General features: G+C 36.4%; 1 protein-coding gene across 1 annotated transcript in view; it reads right to left on the bottom strand.

The window, feature by feature from the left end:
• The window catches only part of RPAP2 (RNA polymerase II associated protein 2), a 79,480-nt gene that overhangs the window by 26,808 nt on the left and 31,885 nt on the right, over positions 1-20,787 (bottom strand). The window contains exons 10-11 of the mRNA XM_003784157.3: positions 16,152-16,232; positions 5,145-5,213 (exon numbers count right to left, since the gene is read on the bottom strand). Of these exons, the coding sequence (XP_003784205.1) occupies positions 5,145-5,213; positions 16,152-16,232 (150 nt within the window). The remainder of the gene's footprint in view (positions 1-5,144; positions 5,214-16,151; positions 16,233-20,787) is intronic.

Here is a 20,787-nt window from a genome sequence, read left to right on the forward strand (position 1 = left end):
ACAGTGGCCTATTCACAAAGGTTCCGTTTGACGTGAATGGAAAAGGTACATTTTAAGTACAGGCACTTTTAGAACCTTGTTCCCACTTCTGGCACATGGGCTGTACAGAAAGGAACTGAAGCCAGTCAAGCTGCTGCGTGAAAGCCTTCTCGTGGCTTGTCCTGGCTGCCAGTTTGGTGTGGACCGTGGTTCAGCATTAGCACGGTTCCCTCTTATGTCGCAGACTCAAGTATAATGACAGAGGCAAAAAAAAGGCCAGGGAAAACTAAGAGCAAAGGGAAGAGATAACAAAGAAATGGGATAGAGCTGAGGTGTCCTGTGGCTAGAAGATCTTCTCAAAATACTACTCATAATCTTCTCAAAGAAATTATTCTAAATACTGTGACCATGATGATGAAAAGTGACTCTTCACTTTCAGTTTCCGGTATTATTATAAGTAAGATGGGAATATGAGGAATATAAAAACGAATCCATGATGCACTATTGTAATGCATCATAAAATGTACTTTTATGTAATTTGTTATGGTGCTTCCTAATTAGGTATACAAACACTTCAAAATAAATCCAGGAACACGCTGTACACAGAGTACGTAGGTACTAAAATATTTACAGAAGACACATTTTGCACATTTTAATGACTATCACACACTGAAGACTGTGAAAGGCCTAACAACTTATTAGGGCACACTTATCTGGGAAAATCTGACTCAACTTTTTATTATTTCAACATATACTACCTTTTCCAGGAATAATACCTGATATAAAAGTAAAATCTAATAGAGTTCAACTGAGATCAAAATTACTTGTAATTTTGCCAAATGCTGAGGCAAAAAATCCCAGCAATTACTAGGTTACTTTTAGTGCATTTCTATCAGTCTTTAAACAACATTGGGTCAATCAATTATCTATTCCAGGTTTATGCTACATGTAAGTAGTGCTTGAGAATCTTTATAATGGTCAATAAAAATTAGAGGACTAAAGGGACATTATCTTCTTATTAAACAAATGCATACTTGTTCAAGCTCTGTTTTAAAAGGTCTTTTTTGTTTGTTTTTGAGACAGAATTTCACTTTGTTGCCCTGGGTAGAGTGCTGTGGCATCATAGCTCACAGCAACCTCCAACTATTGGGCCCAAGCAATCCTCTTAACTCAGCCTCCCAATTATCTGGGACTACAGACATTTGCCACAAAGTCTGACTATTTTGTTTTTTTTTTAGAGACAGAGGTCTCACTCTTGCTCAGGCTGGTCTTGAACTCCTGAGCTCAAACAATCCACCCACCTTAGCCTCCCAAAGCGCTAGGATTACAGATGTGAGCCACAGAGCCTGGCATGTTTTAAAAGGATTTTTCATGTGCTACTGGCAGTAAGTTAAATATACAGTATAAATACCAATAAATACTGCAATCGCAACAGCAATTTAGGTCCTATGGATTCAGTAAGACATTTAAAGAAAGTGAGAATGTGTCATGATGTATTTTTATATATAACTGCACTCCACTGAGTGTACAATGATCATCTGTACCACTGTATTCAACTATTATATGAATGTAAAATTGTATGGGATTATATGAATTTAAAATTCATATGGGATTATATGAATATAAAATTCCCATCTGTATACACTAATACATTACATGCTGTATCCAAATATTTTAGTGTTAAGACATCTGTAAAAGTACAATGGAAGTCACCAGGAGATGATATGCTACCGAAATACCTTATTTATTTATAAGAATAAAGATGTGAAAATTCAAGAGTTAGCCTTATTTCTGTTGTTCTAAACATTTTAGTTAAATGTTCATTTTTTTCTCCTTTACCGAGAGAGACTTGAGCTAATTCAGCAATGTGAATACAATTATATGTAGGGTGTGTGTGTATCCTTTTCTAGGCATTCACATAAGGAATTTTGAAAATAGCTTTCAAGAGTTAAATGCTAATAATAACAAAATTCTGCAATATTCACAAACAACAGTACTATTGTCATAACAAACTGAACACACCTTATTATAGTCACATTCAGTAACTACAACTGCCATTCAGAACCTTTTTCCTAGCTAGAAAGACTTATAAGAAGTTTTTTTTTTAAATGAATTCTAGAAATGCCAACAAATTATGACTTAAAAAATTCCACTGGAAATTTGAGAGCTGTGAAGGTTTTCTGAATCATAGAATAATTATTAAAAAGAAAAGATACTCCCATGTATACCTAAATTCAGTCTTAGTGGCAAAAAGCTTAAAAGCTGAAAGGTGGGGTTCCTATTCCACAAATACATATGCATATGTTTCCCCCTTTCCCGTTTTTTTTTTTTTTTTGGCCGGAGGCTGGGTTTGAACCCACCACCTCAGGTACATGGGGCCAGCGCCCTACCCTCTTGAGCCACAGGCGCCGCCTGACCCCTTTCCCTTTTTATGTACATGTATTTTGGGGCATCTGAAGTTTCCACATTTTTCACTGTAAGGCTTTCCAACTCTGGCCCTCATGCCTGCTTTTTCTTTCCCCAATGACAAAATATCTTCTTCTCTAAAAACTAATTATAAAACTGTAAGGAAGAACATAGAGGGGTGGAAATATAATTATACTTTATAGCGGTCAGTGGGATTAGTTTTAACATATATCTTTTAATTTTATCCCGAACTTACATACTAATATTTGCTGTAAAAGGGTGATAAAAAGACAAGGTTGGGGGTGGCACCTGTGGCTCAAAGGAGTGGGGCACCAGCCCCATATACCAGAGGTGGCGGGTTCAAACCTGGCCCTGGGCAAAAACGGTAAAAAAAAAAAAAAAAAAAGACAAAGCTGGGGATGAAGGGGTATAACTTGAGCCACAGATTCCCCTGGGGAGAGAAATATGAAAAGCTAAAAGGAATTTCTGAGAAAAGAGGAAATAAGAAATAAAATAATATGGGTACAGGAGACAGAAGTCTTAGACAGCTGATGATCAAAAGAATAAGGAGATTTGGCTAGTGAAGATATGGAATGTGCAAATACAGAATGAAAAAGATGTGCAAAGAGCCTATGGCAAAAGTTAGAGAGAATGAAGAGAAAATAAGATTTCAAACGACTAGAAAGTACCATTTGCTTTGGTGTCTACAGTAACCAAAGAATTTATTTTATTTTATTTTATTGATTTTAGGTTATTGTGAGGGTACAAACAACCAAATCGCAATTATTTGTAACTAAAGATTTTAAAAGAAACCAAAGGGGCCTATCTGCAAAGGATTTCAGTTGCCAGTTATGAAAAGAACCAAAGACTAGGAGAAAGAAGGCTAGCTCTAGCTCTCAGTATTATAGCTAATGGAAAAGAATGCAAGGCACATTCCAAAAGGAAAGTGTTTATTGCTGTAACTTCAAGAGTGATTGTACAATGTGAAACATACAACATACCTAAGATCTGTACAAGCCCACTCTCTTCTTGAATTCAATTAAGTTACTATTTTTATGGGTCACTGACCTCTGACATAAAGGTTCTCTACATTAAATCCAAAGTTAGGAAAGTCAAATATTACTTAATTAAAAGGACAAGCAAAGCTTTCGATATTTTGTCCCACATGGGTGCCTCTGTTAAAATCAAACACTAGAGGTTTAGTTTTGAAAGGAATAATCGTAAGAAATTTTAATGGTAGCCTTCATTATTTAATTTTACATACGTTTTTTGTTCCTTGCTATACATTTTGGAGAAGACATGCAAACAGTTTAATTTATATAAAAAAAGCAGGATTTCCCATGTCCTCAGTGAGCAGCTGCTCATGAAGATAATACTTGTAGTCGCTGGCTCAGAAAGCAAGATTCTGAGATTACTAATGGGCCTAGGCCTTCGACTTGTCAACCAAAAAGTTACTTCCCCTTTACAATAATAAATTGCCAAAATACAAGTTAAACAGTTGTCTATGAGGGTTGGTTAGCAGGCACATGATATGGTGGTTAGGCAGAGATAATGATATTTTCTTTGCCAGTGGTCAAAATATTTACAAATTTCATAAAATGGGAAGAACTGTCTAAAAAATTCATAAGATCTGTTTCACAAATTACCAATTCAGCTGGAACACAGAATAGTAGAAATGACAAAAGATTTGTTCTTATGGTTGATAAAAAATTTATATCAGGGCATTCAAGTAAAGTTATTTTCTGTGTTATGATTTAATGAATCATGTGAGTTCTATCTGGTTGGGTGACACAGATGCTGGCTCACTGAAGCCTACTCTAATGCTTCTCAGGCCAGCTTTCCTTGGGACAGTAAAGCCAGAATAACATGTCAGACTGAAGTAATATCAAAGAAAGAGAAAGCAGGGTGGAAGTGCTTTGAGGCTGACTCCTAACACTTCTTGACCTGTGAGTATCTCATAAGTTTTCAGTGTCCTGTGGGCTTCACTGACCTGGCAAGTGCCAGGCAGTAACAGTAACGCAGTAATGAATGGTCCTCAAAAGAAGACTTTTGCAATTCAAGCTGAAAAACACTACACATATTAAATGGTTTTACCTCTATTGAAAGACAGCCTTAGAAACCACTAGTGATTCTTAGAAAGTAATGAATATTAAATGTTTTATATATGTTTTATAGTAAGCATCTATCTTAGTTCCTTTAAATCTGTTAGATTTTAAAATGCACGTTAGTTTGAAAATTAAAGTTTTCTGATTAATATAAAGTATGTTGCAGAAAAATGAAATAGCATAAGATAAGTAAAAATAACAGAGGTAAAATAATGAAGCCCTTTCAATGTTAATGAAATAGACTATAAAAATGAAACCAAAGAGGGACGGAGAGAGGGGGGTGGGGTCTCAGTGTGTGACACATCTTGTACCCTCAATGAATCCCCAACAATAAAAAGAAAGAAAGAAACTAAAGGACTATTCTGTATGTGCCAAAATGAAGATATTCTCTTTCAAAAGAAGATAACAGTGTGAAGAATAAGGTCCTCAGAAGAAAAGATGGTAAAAGACATAAAGAAAATAATTGGTTTATCAAAATATGGCATATCACTTTATATAAAAATCATTTTATTATAGAGGAAAGGAAAATAAGGCAGAAAATACAGGCATAATATTTTCCATGGCAGTTTACAAAATTAGTGAATAACTCTGCTTTTCCCAAATAAAAATTCTTCATATTTAGCGTTTAGAGTTAAAAATCTAAAGAGTACTTACAATGACAGCAACACTACAGCAATTAAAGTCCACTCTGCAGGTTTGTGTATAATATTTCTATTTGTTAACCTGAAAGACAGCAAGATAAAATTTACCCAAGGATTGTTACATTTAAATAAATGAACCTTCTCTTTTTAGATAAAATCAGATTTATAATCAAAGAAGCGCTAATTTTTTTAATATTTGCTATATTTAATAGGCAAGAGTCGGTAGTATAATAATGTGGCTTGATATTCAGTATCTGATGAGGACAATCTCAAACGATATTACTACTAGACAAGATGAAATGATGGGAAAAATGTGGGAAATTATTAACATTTATATGGTTTTAATAAACCACATGCACCTCCCCCAACACTCTCTATGCTTTCCCCACTCAAACATTTTATTAAAATTAACTATATATATATGTACATATATATGCACATGTATATATATTTTTTGACACAGGGTCTTAATGTGTTGCCCAGACTCAAATGCAGTGGTTATTCACAGGTACAGTCATAGCACACTACAACCTTTAACCCCTGGGCTCAAGTGACTCTCTTGCTTCAAGCCTCCCTAGTAGTTGGGATTACAGGTACAAATCTCTGTGCCCAGCTTAAGGTATGTGATTTATGATTTGAATTTTACTTTAATTTTACTGCATCTTTTGCACCTTCCTATGCTAGGCTGGCAGCAGGAAATTAAGGGATGTCATAATCCATAACTTACAGACATGAGAGGTGGCTTAACAAATGAGAAGACGAGGTCTTTGTTAAAGAAAACTTAAGTTTTAAAAAAATCAGAAATGAATCCTATCTTTTAGACACTGAAGGCAAAAAGATACTCTGTAGATGTCTTAGTTTCACAGAAAACATTCAGAAAGATCACCCTAAATTAAAAAGTGACATAAATCAGTAAGAAAGTATCATCCAATGAATAAATAACAAAGAATGTGAGCAGGCAATTTATTGAGGAGTAAAGTTGAAAGGGCCAATAAATTTTGAAAAGGAGCTCAATCTTACTTGTAATCTGGGAAATTAATATAATATAAAAACAATAATTCACTTCATCAGACTGGCCAAAATAAAAGGCTAGCAATACTAAGGATGGTGAGGACAGGAAGAAATAGTACCTTTAACCCCCTGTTGATGTGAGCAACTGAACAACAATTTGGCAGTATCTAAGAAAGCTGAAAAGGCATACAAAAGGCCCAGCTTTTCTACTCTAGATACAAAGCCTAAAAAAACTCTCTCGCTTATATATGAGGAAATGTGTATGAAGATTATTAATGCAACACTGGTTATAATAGGGGAAAAATCGTGGCTCATTTATAAAATACTAAATAAGTGTTAAAATGAATGAATTAGATTTACTTATTTTGCTTATCGTAATTTTGAATAAAAGAAAGCAAGCATGGTATTTTATATAAATCAAGCACAGACGATACTGAATACTCTGTGTGTGTGTATATACACACAATAAAAATCTGCACTCTACCCAACCTCTATTTCTCTGCCATGTCGTCTTTCCACTCTTGCCTCTGCTCATTTCTCCTGCCTCACCAGCAAGCTGACTATTACATGAATATACCAGGCCTGCTCCTGTTTTAGATTTAGAGCCTTTGTACCTGCTGTTCCCCTCTGACATATTTTCACACTTAAAATGGCAACTGTCTTGTTCCTTAGTACCATCCTGTTTCCCTGCTTCTAGGGAAAAATGAAGAATGAACTGGGAAAGGGAAAAGTGTTTATCAACACAAAATAGTAATTTCTAGCACAGACACTAAAAGAATATACTTACTATTGTCTGAGTGACAATTCAAAAATGAAAATGGTAATTCTTGATAGAAAACATTAAAAAAGCACATTCTTGAAATATAACATGAACTTCATACACATTTAGAAAAATACCTTGATTCATCACTGATGAAATTTAAAATAGACTTCAGTGTCAAGATAGAATTTTAAGCCAAAGGAATTAGGCAAGAGAAAGAAATAAAGGGCATCCAAACTGGAGAGGAAGAAGTCAAATCAGCCTCGTTTGCATATGATTCTGATCTTATACATAGAAAAACCTGAAGACTCCACCAAAAAATAATTAGACATGATAAACAAATTCTGTAAAGTCACAGGGTACAAAATCAACATACAAAATCACCATTCATATACATCAACAGCAAACAATCTGAAGAAGAAATCAAGAAAGTGATCCCACTGAAAAAGCTACAAAAACGTGAAATACCTAGAAATCAATCTAATCAAAGAAATGAAAGGTCTTTGCAAGGCAAACTATACAACACAGATGAAAGAAATAGAAGAAGACACACACAAAAAGAAAAGATATTCCATGTTCATGGATTGGAAGACTTAATATTGTTAAAACGACAGTACTGTCCAAAGCAATTTACAGATTCAATGCAAAATATCAGTGGCATTTTTCACAGAAACAGAAAAAATATCCTAAAATGTATATGGAACTACAAAAGGCCCCCAATAGCCAAAGCAACCCTGAGTAACATGAACAAAGTTGGAGGCATAAAGCTATAGTAACCAAAATAGTATGGTACTGGCATAAAAATAAGACACACAGAACAAGGGAAAAGAGAACTCCAATATAAATCCATTCATTTACAACCAACTCATCTTTGACAAAGACATCAAGACCGTACAACAGGGAAGAAGGATGATTTCAATAAACGGTGCTAGTAAAACTGGATAACAACATGCAGAAAAATGAAACTAGACTCTTGCCTCTCACTATACACAATAATCAAATTGAAACGAATTAAAAACTAAAATCTAAGACCAGAAACTATGACATGAGAAGAAAATATTGGAGAAATGCTCTAGGACATTGGTCCGAGCAAAGACTTTTCATGTAAGACCTCAAAAGGATAGGCAATTGGAGCAAGAAGAGACAACTGGATTATGTCAAAACAAAAAGCTTCTGCACAGCAAAGGAAACAATCAACAAAGTGAAGAGACAACCCACAGAATATGACACAATATTTACAAAATCATCTACCTGACAAGGTATTAATAACCAGAATATATAAGGAGCTCAAACAACCCAACAGCAAAACCCCCAAATAATCTGATTATAAAAACGCCAAAATATCTGAACAAACGGCCAATAGGTATATTAAAAAGATGCTTAACACCACTAATACCCAGATAAACGCAACTGAAAACTACACTGAGGCATCATCTCACTCAGTTAGAATGGTTTATATATATATTAAAAAAAAAACAAGCAAAACCAGAAGTTGATAAGAATGTGGAGAAAGGAGAACCCTCATACATTGTTGGTGGGAAGGTAAACTAGCACAGCTGCTATGGAGAACAGTATGGAGGTTCCTCAAAAGACTAAAAATAGAACTGTCATATCATCCAGCAACTCCCCCACTTCAGTGTATATCCAAAAGAAAGGAAATCAGTATATTGAAAAGAGGACTATACTTCCATGTTTATTGCAGCAATATTCACAACAGCCAAAATATCACTGAATCAACCTAAGTGCCCATCCATGGAGGAATGGTACAGAAAATGTGGTATATATACACAATGGAATGTCATTCAGCCATAAAAAGAAAGAAGTCCTATCATTTTCAGCAACATGGATGGACTTAGAGGCCATTACGTTAAGTAAAATAAGCCAGGCACAGAAAATCAAACATTAATGTTCTTACTAAGGTGTGGAAGCTAAAAAAATGGACCATATGAAGATAGTGAGAGGACTGGCTAGAAAGGGGAGGGGGGCTTGGAGAAAAAAAAGAATTTAAATGTATTTATTATCATTGAACTATGAAAATTGGTAAATTAAGTATTTTTTACCTCAATAAAAAAACAATTTTCATCCAACTCTGGTTTATCTTGCTTCAACACTGACAGTGACAGTGAATCACTACCAGGCAGCTTCTGATAGAACCTGCTTTACACCATGACGGTGAATCCAGGTAACATTCTACTAGATAACAGACTCATGATCCAATTCAGCGGAAAGGACAGCACTGCACACTGGGTAAAGATTCTACAAACAGCTGAAAAAAATGCTTTTAATTTCGGTTTAAAATAGGCTCCCAACTCTGGCTACACATGAGAATTACCTAGGAGACTTTTAGAAAATACTAACGTCTGAGCCCAACCTTAGCCAAATGAAACTCCATCTCTAGGGGAAGAACCAGGCATCTTTAGTGGTTAAAAGCTCCCGGGTAATTCTGATGCACAACTGGCTTGCGAATCACTGTTCTACAAGCTCTCACGATTGATTACCATTCAAAGAGAAGGACAGGGTTATTCACATCAACTCTTTACCATTGTCAGTATTGACTGAAAAGATTTCCCAACACTAGTCGCTGTCATCAACGTGGTATTAAAAATACCACGGAAGCCCTAGCCTACAATTAGCCACAGACCTGCTAAAGTCGTCCTGTTAGAATGCGAAGACCACAAACCAGTTATCATAACAGATGTCATTTTGTATTCTAAGCAACTGATGTTTTTCTATTTTTTGTTTTGGCAGTAAAGGGAATTTAAGCAATTTTTGTTTATCAAAGCTATAGACTTTTACTAAAGATTTAGAAAAATAATTATCCCCAAGGTTTTTGGAACAGACTCTTAACATTCCCTACCAAAATAATGCACATAGATTTTTGGCTTATTTTCCCCAATTTTTAAATTAATTTCAAATATATATACCTAAAAATAGAGAGCATATAAAATAACCCCTCCTATGTACTTATCACAACTTTGGCAATTACATATGAATTCCTCGCCAATCACGTTTCATCTATATACCCCATATTCAGCACTACCCCAACCTAAATAATTTTGAAGCAAATCTCAGATATCATAATTTCATTGTCTTAGTTTTAATCTAATGTAATTCAGTAATACAGGAAATAACTGAAAGGGATTTACAGTCACATAATGGACTGACAGAAAAAGGTGATAATAGTTTATAAATCTAAGAGGAAGAGAACATCTGAATGTCTCCTATCTGCAGTGGTAACTACCTGGTATAGCAGTGGTCCCTAACCTTTTTGGCACCAGGGGCCAGGACCGGTTTCATGGCAGACAATTTTCCACAGACAGGGGTGGAGACAGGATCCGACAGGAGGGGGAGCTCAGGAGCTAATGCCAGCGATGGAGGCAGCAGCTGTAAACAGGTGAAGCCTTGTCACCTGCAGCTCACCTCCTGCTGCGCTCTTGGTTGGGCACAGCCTGGGGTTGGCGACTGTAGTCTTATAGGACTGAAGAACAAGGTGATTCTTGTCTTCACTAGCTTAGGTATCACGGGAGGCTTAGTTTCATAAGTCCTAAAACCCTGTTAAATAGAACTCTTATTTGGAGTCTAGAGAGGTGATGAACAAAATGCTTCTTTTTCCTTACGTCTTTGATGCTGATGGATACAGAGACAACTCACAGGAGACTTATTTATTTTTTACTAAGACAGAGTCTCACTATGTCACCCTCTGTAGAGCACCATGGTGTCACAGCTCACAGCAACCTCAAACTCTTGGGCTTAAGCAATTCTCTTGCCTCAGCTTCCCGAGTAGCTGGGACTACAGGTACCCGCCACAATGTCCAGCTTTTTTTTTTTTTTAGCAGGTTGAGGCCAGGTTTGAACCTACCAGCCCCTGGGCATGTGGATGGTGCCCTAACCACTGAGTATGGGCGCCCTCATGGGAAATTTAAAAAATTAATAAAACCTTTAAATAAGAATCCCATTAGGCCACTGGATCTTTTCAGTTCTAATGGAAATGTCCAAGTTTGGGTTTTTGGTCCAGTGAAACAAATGGTTCTTTGCCCTCCCCTTATAAGTATATATAATATATATATGAGGTGGTGTATATATATGTATGTTAGGAAACTAGACAAATGTTTGGACTGCTGGCATCAGTAAGGACGCCATTTCAGAGGATGGGAGATAGAATTCAAACGTCTCAGTTTTAAGGTCATTTCTTCGGGGAATATGTCCCTGAGGATATAGCGTCTTCCTCCCCTAACAAGGCTAATTCCCCCTTACAAGCCTCCATAACTACCCATACTACCCTTTAGTAAAATTTATTACATTTGTAACTGTTTTTCCAGCTTTATTGTGATAAAATTCACAAATGAAAATTATATACATTTAAGTTGGATAATGTGATGATTTGATATACAGATACACTGTGAAATGAATGTCCTAATCAAGCTAACACATCCATCACCTTAATTACCTTTTATTGTGGGTGTATATGTGGTAAGAACACTGAAGACCTACTCTCTTAGCAAATTTCAAGTATACAATAGCACATGTGTTAACTAAGAAACAACTGTCATCCACAGTTGGTGGTAGCTGGTAAGATGCTCAAGGCAGGGAATAAACCCCTATGCAGGGGCTGGGTGTGGGCTCATGCCTGTAATCCCAGCACTTGGGAGGCCAAGGCTGGTGGATTGCTTGAGCTCACTAGGTCCAGACCAGCTTGAGCAAAAGTGAGACCCTTTCTCTAAAAATAGCCACATGTTGTGGTTGGCACCTAATACTTGGGAGGCTGAAGCAAGAGGAGCACTTGAGCCCAAGAGTTTGAGGTTGCTGTGAGTTATGCCGCCAAGGCACTCAGCCAGGGTGACTGAGTGAGACTCCATCTCAAAAACAAACAAACAAACAAACAAACAAACAAACAAAACCCTGTGCAGGGCCTGGCACTCAGCAGGAGCTTCATAAATATTTGTCAAGTAAAGGAGTAAAGTCATTTCCCTACGAAAAAGTTATGAAGTTATAGAAAAGAGTAGTATATAGGAAAGGCAACGTGCCATGTGGTGGAAGGGAAACACGGGCCTGAGAATTAGCAGGCCTGGCTTTAATTACTAAACACTGTAAGGGCAAATCACAATCTAGCTTCATCTAAGGAAAAGGGTGAGATATGGGCCCAGGTCTTTTCATTTTTACCCCAAAGCTCAATCTCATGTAACTTAATTAAATTGGCCAAATTTATGTTTTATTGACAGAACATTTAATTTTATTATTTTTTAGAAACAGAGTCTCACTTTATTGCCCCGGTAGTGTCGTGGTGTCACAGATCACAGCAACCTCCAACTCCTGGGTTTAGGCGATTCTCTTGCCTCAGCCTCCCAAGTACCTGGGACTACAGGTGCCTGCCACAATGCCTATTTTTTTGTTGCAGTTTGGCCGGGGCCGGGTTTGAACCTGCCACCCTCAGGATATGGGACCCACGTCCTATTCACTGAACCACAGGTGCCACCCAAATTGTTTCTATTCTTTTTTTTTTTTGGCCAGGGCTGGGTTTGAACCTACCACCCCTGGCATATGGGGCCGGTGCCCTACTCCTTTGAGCCAACATTTATTTTTAAAGGAGCTATGCCATATCTAAGCATTTTTAAAGATGGTAACAGAATGATAACTCTCAACATAGCAATAGTTACAGAAGATACAAGTGTAAAGTTTTCTTCAAAGCTACTTTAAATTTCTGATTCTAAATTAGGTTTTAATTGCTTAATAATAAAGTGATCAGACAGAGGTTAAGTGCAGAGGACAATGACTTTTCATGTCAAAACAAGGGGCTTTTTCTGAAATATGAGTAGAGTACTGTAAAAACCTAAATCCATACTGCTTTTATGATCAACAATTTTTTTATCTACCAAGAGACAGCAATGTGATGTGGTAATGAAGCTGGGGCTCTAGAGTTAGTCTTGGGGGTCAAAACCCAACTACTAGCTGTGTGATTTGAGAAAGGCTACTTACCTAGTCACCTGTCCTCTGTAGAAAAATGAGGACAATGCCACTATGTTTTTTATTTTTACAGACAGAGTCTCACTTTTTCACCCTCGGTAGAGTACCGTGGTGTCATAGCTCACAGCAACCTCCAGCTCTTGGGCTTAGGTGATTCTCTTGCCTCAGCCTCCCAAGTAGCTAGGACTACAGGCACCCACCAAAACGCCCGGCTATTTTTTTTTGTTGCAGTTTGGCCAGGGTTGGGTTTGAACCCACCACCCTTGGTATATGGGGCTGGCACCCTACTCACTGAGCCACAGGCGCTGCCCAATGCCACTGTGTTTTTTGAAATTAAATTACATATACAAAGCACCAGGTCCTGCCTGGCACACAGTGAGTACTGTATTGGCTACATATATTGACATGGACCAGACGTTATTACCAGGGCTACTTTAGAAGACAAAAAATAACAGATTGGGCAATGGTTTCCGAAATGAAACACTCAAATTTCTAGGACATCTAAAAGTAATCACGGGGTAATCCTGTTGTTATTTTTAAAAACAGTTCAGAAACATAATTCAAAAGGAAAAGAAACTTTGTCCATCGTAAGGGTGAGACAATCTAACTACAGCATCATGTCGTTTCCACTGAAATTATTAACAACTTGAAATATCAGTCACTAAAGCTGAACAGAAGTTCTCATTGGCGGTTAAGTGCATTTTTCATTGTTGAAAAATTGTTATTTTTTATAACAACAATTTTTTAAAAAATGAAAACAAATTTGTTATTACTTAACAGGTAATATTATTTGGGGTCTATGTGGAAAAATAAAGAGGTCCTTAAAAGTAGGAAAAAAGCCCCAACGGGGAAGAATCACTGAAACTGAAATTTCGTGATTACCTATCTCCCCTCAGTGAAAGTTCTAAAATTTTTAACTGGCTGTAGAAGGGAGCAACCTGGAGAACTAAGGGACTGGAACAGCCAGTGATTTACCATCACCGAAACATTCACTTTCAAATATAAACATCCTCGATGAAATGAAGTGAAAATACCCTAATATGGCTGTTTTATCAGTCAACTAAACAATAAAATACTGCAATAATTCATGATGCTTGTGAAAACTGTTAATTTCAGGTATAACATCATCAGTAATAACTTTCAATTACTTGGAAAAATTCTCTGTTAATACAAATATTGAGTGCATTATATAAATTACTTTTTCAAGAACACATTTTGGGAAAATGTTTATAAAAATTTAGTATAAGACAGAATAGAGATTAGATTTTATTATAACTCAATCTTTGCAGAGCTATACTATCTACCAGTATTCACAGCATTAAAGAAAACAATGTTTATAAGCTATATTTAAATTTTAGTTATTTCCACCTAAATTCGTAAATCTTTCAAGAAAAAGTTTTATTGGGGAATTCTTCATAGCTGTGATGATCAATTAGAAACAATATCACCCCAAAATGTCATGAATTGGAAAAATTCCTAAATTATATAAATAGATATGCAAAAATCCAAATATAATCTCTCATCAAGATATAATAAGAAAAAAGTGTTAAAACTATTAGAGAAAACCAAGGCACCTCAACCACATTTGGTTTAGTCAAACTTCACAACAAAAGACCCTAGGGAGAATGTTTTAAGACAAATCTAGTTTTGAGTCTATGAAGATTACACATTTTAATGTCAAGTATTACAAATAATTCTTTTTAGTAGCTGTTCAGCTCAATTTCTTTTCTTTTTTTTTTGCAGTTTTTGACTGGGGCTGGGTTTGAACCCGGCACCTCCAGCACATGGGGCCAGCACCCAACTCCTTTGAGCCACAGTGGCTGCCCTATTCAGCTCAATTTCAAAATTTCAGAATTTTTGAGATTTGCTTAAGCTATGAATTCTAGATACAGAGTTAGCTCCTTTTAGGAAAACCCTGACTGGAAAACTTTTTCCTGAATTACTCTTTGGGACACAAAAGGGTTAGTGATATTCTTCAATGTGCCAGTTTAAGTGACTGGCATCACCAATGTTCAGTACAGTAACTACAAGAGAAATCTAACAGCTGATAGTGCCAAGAAACTGTTCCTGTAATTTTATACTTTTTTTTTTTTTGCAGTTTTTGGCTGGGGCAGGGTTTGAACCCACCACCGCCGGCATATAGGGCTGGCTACCTACTCCTTTGAGCCACAGTGCCACCCCTGACTACTACTTTTGATGCCAATAAACTATAATAATTATAAATTTCTTGGATGAAATAATTCTTCCACCCTAGAAGTTTGTTCTAAGTTGATGCTATATGGCTTCAGTCACAGGCAAATGTCGGTTTTAGTATTTGGAATACGTGTATTGGGTCCACCTCCACTAATTAAGTATTTAGAGGCTATCTTGATGCTTCTTGGTACGGGGAACTTAGTCTTAGCCTTAGTATTTTTACCTTGACAGTCTGAGAAAAATCCCAGCTGTTCTCCTCACAATCGATAGCAATCTTCCTCTCCCTTTCTTTGTAGTTCTTAGCACTCCAAGTCTGTTCCACTTCAGTATTAAATCACCCACTGCTGTGTTGCTCACTGTACTGACCTTATCCTCACACAGAGTCCTTCCTTCAAGGTGGGCATTATTCCTCTGTATTGCCCACAGAGAGTGTGTGTGTATATATATTTTTTAAATTTAATTTAAATTTTCTTTTTTTTCTTTTTTTTTTTAGAGACAGAGTCTCACTCTGTTGTGCAGGCTAAAATGCCATGGCATCAGGCTAGTTCACAGCAACTGAAAATTCCTGGGTTCAAAGTATTCTCCTGCCTTGGCTTTCCCAGTAGCTGAGACTATAGGTGCCTACTACAATACCTAGCTACTTTTTTCCACTTTTAGTAGAGGTGGGGTCTTGCTCTTGCTCAGTCTGGTCTCAAACTCCTGAGCCCAAGAGATTCTCCCACCTTGGCCTCCCAGAATGCTAGGATTACAAGCATAAACCACTGAGCCTGGCTTGATATATTATTTATTATTTTACTAAAATCCACAATATTATATGCTTTGTGTCCCAGATAGAATTTTCCCTCTCAATTTTAGGCTATCCCATAATTTATCCTACCCAAAGTGAAATACACCAAGGTTTGAACCAATAAGGGGTTGTATTCAACAGAAGATAGAAGTAATATTGTTCAGTGGAAGAAAATATAGAGCACCATATTTAAATCTAAGACACTGGAGTAAGTCACCTACTTTCTTTGAGCCTTCTACCCATATATTCAATAAGGTAATCAGTAAGTCAAAATAACTGAGAAGGAAAATCAAAATATTAACACTAACCTGAAAGTTCGGACAAGATTTTTAAGTTGTGTGTACATATCTCCCAAGGTAATCTGAAGAGGACCCAAAAGTCCAGGCAATCTGAAATAAAATATTACATTTATTTAAAAACATAATTTAATTACATATAAATAATTGAGGGGGGGGTCATGCGTAGGTCTGGAATTTCCATAGAAATAATGGCACCTCAGTGGACGCAATCATGCTTTTAAAAGGGTTGAGCTACGCTGTGACTGGTGAGAAGTCACATCCCACAATCCATTTTATAGTTCATGTTACTGAGTTTAAAGCACTAAAACACAAAATCATTTTGGCTGTTATCTACAGTCTTGTCCCTAGTTTTTTTTTACCTGTTTATTTTCAAATATTAGACTTAGAGGCCAGAGGAGCTGATCCCAAAATGGTCCAATCTGAAAATGTGGTATATTTCTCCTTAGTAAATCCTCGTGGTGGGTGTGAAAAATTGGTACGACATTCTTAGAGAGTAGTTTGACCATATAGTGTATTAAAAGTTTAAATGACACTCTTTAACCCATAGTTTTACTATGAAAAAAATTTATCCTAAGGAAATAAACAGATAAACATAAAAAAGGTGCTTGTTGCAGGAACACTGTATTTTGCCATGTATAATGTGCAATTTTTTTGCCCAAATTTTTGAGGGAAAAATAAAGCAGTACATTGTACATGAAATTTCTTATACTATGTTAAAAAATGCTAAAATTCCCTTATAATACAAAAAACAAGTACCCAAATATAAACAAATACAAACTTGAATTAAAACATTAAAATGAAAGATTTTTTTCCCTGAAAGTTTGGGCCAAAAGGTAGGTGTGAATTACACACGGAAGACATTATACATGGCAAAATACGGCAGTTTTAGTAGTGAAAAACTGGAAATGAGTGTCTATTAGTATGTCATTGTTTAAATAAATTATGATAACCCATTTCATAGAATAAAACCTTTAAAAGAATGTGAACCTACTTTTTAATGTGAAAAGATAGTAAGTGATGTAAGTGAAAAATGCATACACAGTATTGTTTCATTTTTATAAAAACATATAGATATGTAATGCCATTGTATATTATACATACTACATGTACATCGTATTTCATTCCTTCTAGGTTTATCCTATAACAGGGAACTAAAGGGAATGAACATATATACCATATGTCAGAAATAAAGATAAAGGGATTAACAGTAGTTACTGCTGAGTGGCGGGATTATAGGTTCATTTCCTTCTTATTTATACTACCTAATCTGCTGCAATAGGCGTGTGTTACTTTTTAAAAAGCCTTTTATTATGGAATTTTCAAACATGTTCCAAAATGGAAAGAATAGTAATAACCTCATATATCTATTTACAGATTCAACCTTTCAATATTTTGCTACATTTGTTTCATTTTTCATTTCTTCTCTTTTTTGCAATTATATATATACATATATAATTTCTTTTTTGAGACAGAGTCTCACTTTGTCACCCTCAGTAGAGTGCTGTACTGTCACAGCTCATAGCAACCTCAAACTCTTGGGCTCAAGAGATTCTCTTGCCTTAGCCTCCTGAATAGCTGGGACTACAGGCGCCTGCCACAACACCTGGCTATTTTTAGAGACAGGGTCTTGCTCTTGCTCAGGCTGGTCTTGAACTCCTGAGCTCAAGTAATCTACCTGCTTTGGCCCCCCAGAGTGCTTGGATTAAAGGCAGGAGCCACCATGCCTGGCTTCAGCAATAATATTTTTAAAGTAAGCCCCTGACATCATGTCATTTGACCCTTATTTCCATCTGTATCTCTAAATACAAAGGCATATTCTTACAGAACCACATAATTGCCATACCTAACCAAATTAACAATCCTTTAAAATCACCTAATCTCCAAGACATATTTAATTTCTTCTGATTATCTGGGGAAAAAAGGCTTTTTACAATTGGTTTTCTTAAATTGGAAAGGAAAAAGGTCTTCCTTTCAAAATGGAAAAAAAGAAACCATCAGCTTTCATAAAAAAGCAACCAAAAGGCTCCCCATACTACCCTATTAGTTTTGTTGTCACTGTTCTTGGTGCTGCCCTTTTCTTTATTCTTTCAGAGACAGTGTCTTACTCTTTCAGCCTGGCTGGATTGCAATGGTACAATCATAGATAGTTCCCTAAATCACTTCAGACTCCTGGGCTCAAGTGATCCTCCTGCTTCAGACTTCTAAGTAGCTAGGACTATAGTTGCATGCCACCATATCTGGCTAATTTAAAAAATTTTTTTGTAAATGCTGGGCGTGGTGGCTCATGCCTGTAATCCTAGCACTCTGGGAGGCTGAGGCGGGTGGATTGCTTGAGCTCAGGATTTTGAGACAAGGCTGAGCAAGAGTGATACCCTGTCTTAAAAAAATAGCTGGGTATTGTGATAGGCACCTGTAGTTCCAGCTAATTGGGAGTCTGAGGCAAGAGGATCACTTGAGCCCAAGAGTTTGAGGTTGCTGTAAGCTATGACACCACAGCATTCTTCTCAGGGTGACAAAGTGAGACTGTCTAAAAAAAAATTTATTTTTTTTGAAGATAGGAGTCTGAAACTGTTGTTCAGGCTAATATCAAACTCCTGGGTTCAAGTGATCTGCCTTGTCCTCCCAAAGCACTGGGATAACAGGCATGAGCCACCATGACCAGCCTATATTCCCTTTTCTTTAAGTTATTCCACCCTCTCTCAAATTTAGTTTTTGTGCAAATATGAGTAATTTAGTCTTCTAGTAGAGCTCTTTTTGACATCTTCTATTTCAGCTAAAACCTGGCAAGAGCAGAATTGCGTCTATGGCATACTTATGTGGTCTTAAATTTATTTATTTTATTATTATTTTTTACTTTATTGCCCTTGGTAGAGTGCTGTTATGTCACAGTTCACAGCAACTTCCAACTCCTCAGCTTAGGTAATTCTCATGCCTCAGCCTCCTGAGTAGCTGGGACTACAGGTGTCTGCCAGAATGCCCAGCTATTTTTTGCAGGGCAAAAATATTGCAGTTTGGCCAGGACCAAGTTCGAACCCACCACCCTCGGTATATGGGGCCAGCGTCCTACCCCCTGAGCCAAAGGCGCCACCCTGTGGCCTTAAATTTAAACTGTATACTCTCATAGCTAAAAAAAAAAAAAAAGCCTAGAAAACTATTTCCGCATAAATCCCTATCTACTGAATACAGACCAATAGAGATAATCCATCTCAACTTTCAGAACATATGTTCCTAAAGTTGAGGTTTATATTTTCTTGTCAAAGTAGGCTGGAAGATTCAGTACTGTGAATGTGTAAATTTTCCCCAAATTGATTTATGAATTCAATGAAATTTCATTTGATATCCCAGGAGAGTATGTGCATGAGTGTGTGTTAACATGCTGAATGCTGAATTAAAATTCAAATGTTATCTTGAACAGTTTTTCTATATCTTCTTCTAGAATTCTTATAGTTTCATGCCTTACATTTAAGAAACAAATGTAGGGTGCTGCCTGTGGCTCAAAGGAGTAGAGTGCTGGCCCCATATGCCGGAAGTGGTGGGTTCAAACCCAGCCTCAGCCAAAAAAAAAAAAAAAAAAAAAAAAAAAAAAAAAAGAAAGAAAGAAAGAAAGAAACAAATGTACAAGCATGAAGGTCAAATAAATGGCAAAACTAACAGATTTATTATATATGAAGAGCCTAATATACAGCAGTGTTCAATAAATATTAAATATTTATTTAAAATGTAAAAATGAGAGGAGTAAGTTAGTTCTTCCTCTTGATTTATTTTTTTATATAAGACCAAATCAAGACAGGAAGCTAACTGAAGAGGATTTCAAATGTGGCTTAAAAATACATCCTAGTTGGGCCTCCCTAATGTAAAAACTCAAAATCAGAAGTGCTACAATTAGCACTTCCTTTAGCTTCACGTCAGTGCTCAAGCAGTTTCAGATTTGGAGCAGTCTGGAGTTGGGGTTTTCAGTTTAGGAATACTTAACTGGTAAATAAAATGCAAATATTTCAAAATCTGAAAACATAAAAAAATCTGATCTGGTCCCAAGCATTTCAGGTAAGGGATTCTTGACTCGTATTTTAAAGTAAAAATAATCATACCTTACATTATATCAAGTAATATTTTATACCCTAGCTGCTCAAGATATAGGTTCCAGAAAATGTTTTTATTTTCAAACTGCTACAAAATAAGACCTCTCCATATTCATAACACCTGAAATAATGACTGGCAGCACCTTTCCATATTTTCTGCTCAAAAAAGAAAATGCAGGTTGCAAAGTTTAAGACAGTCCTCGTACCACTGAAAAAACTTTCAAGCTCCTTTTGAAAGAAAAACCAAGAGAGCAATTTGTAAATGTCACTTATGACTAGGCTAATTATAAGAACAATAATTTCCACCACGGGAAGTTTAAAGCTAACGTGCAAAGTTGGGTTGAACAAAAACTCAAGTGGTTAAGCGTGAAATGGTTCTGTGAATATGTTTGCCAAGTAGGAGAATATAGACCTTTTAACCTTTTTAACATCTTGTTCGCATGTGAAACTGACGTGACACATTTACCACAAATCAGTATTTAAATGGCTCTAGCTTTGATATTTTTTCCCCTGACTTCACCGGATTATTGAGTGGGAGTGAGGTAGTTTGGTTTGCTATGCCAATA

Source organism: Otolemur garnettii, unplaced genomic scaffold (genome assembly GCF_000181295.1).
Source record: "Otolemur garnettii isolate 467f Iridium unplaced genomic scaffold, OtoGar3 scaffold00010, whole genome shotgun sequence".
Taxonomy (NCBI): Eukaryota; Metazoa; Chordata; class Mammalia; order Primates; family Galagidae; genus Otolemur; species Otolemur garnettii.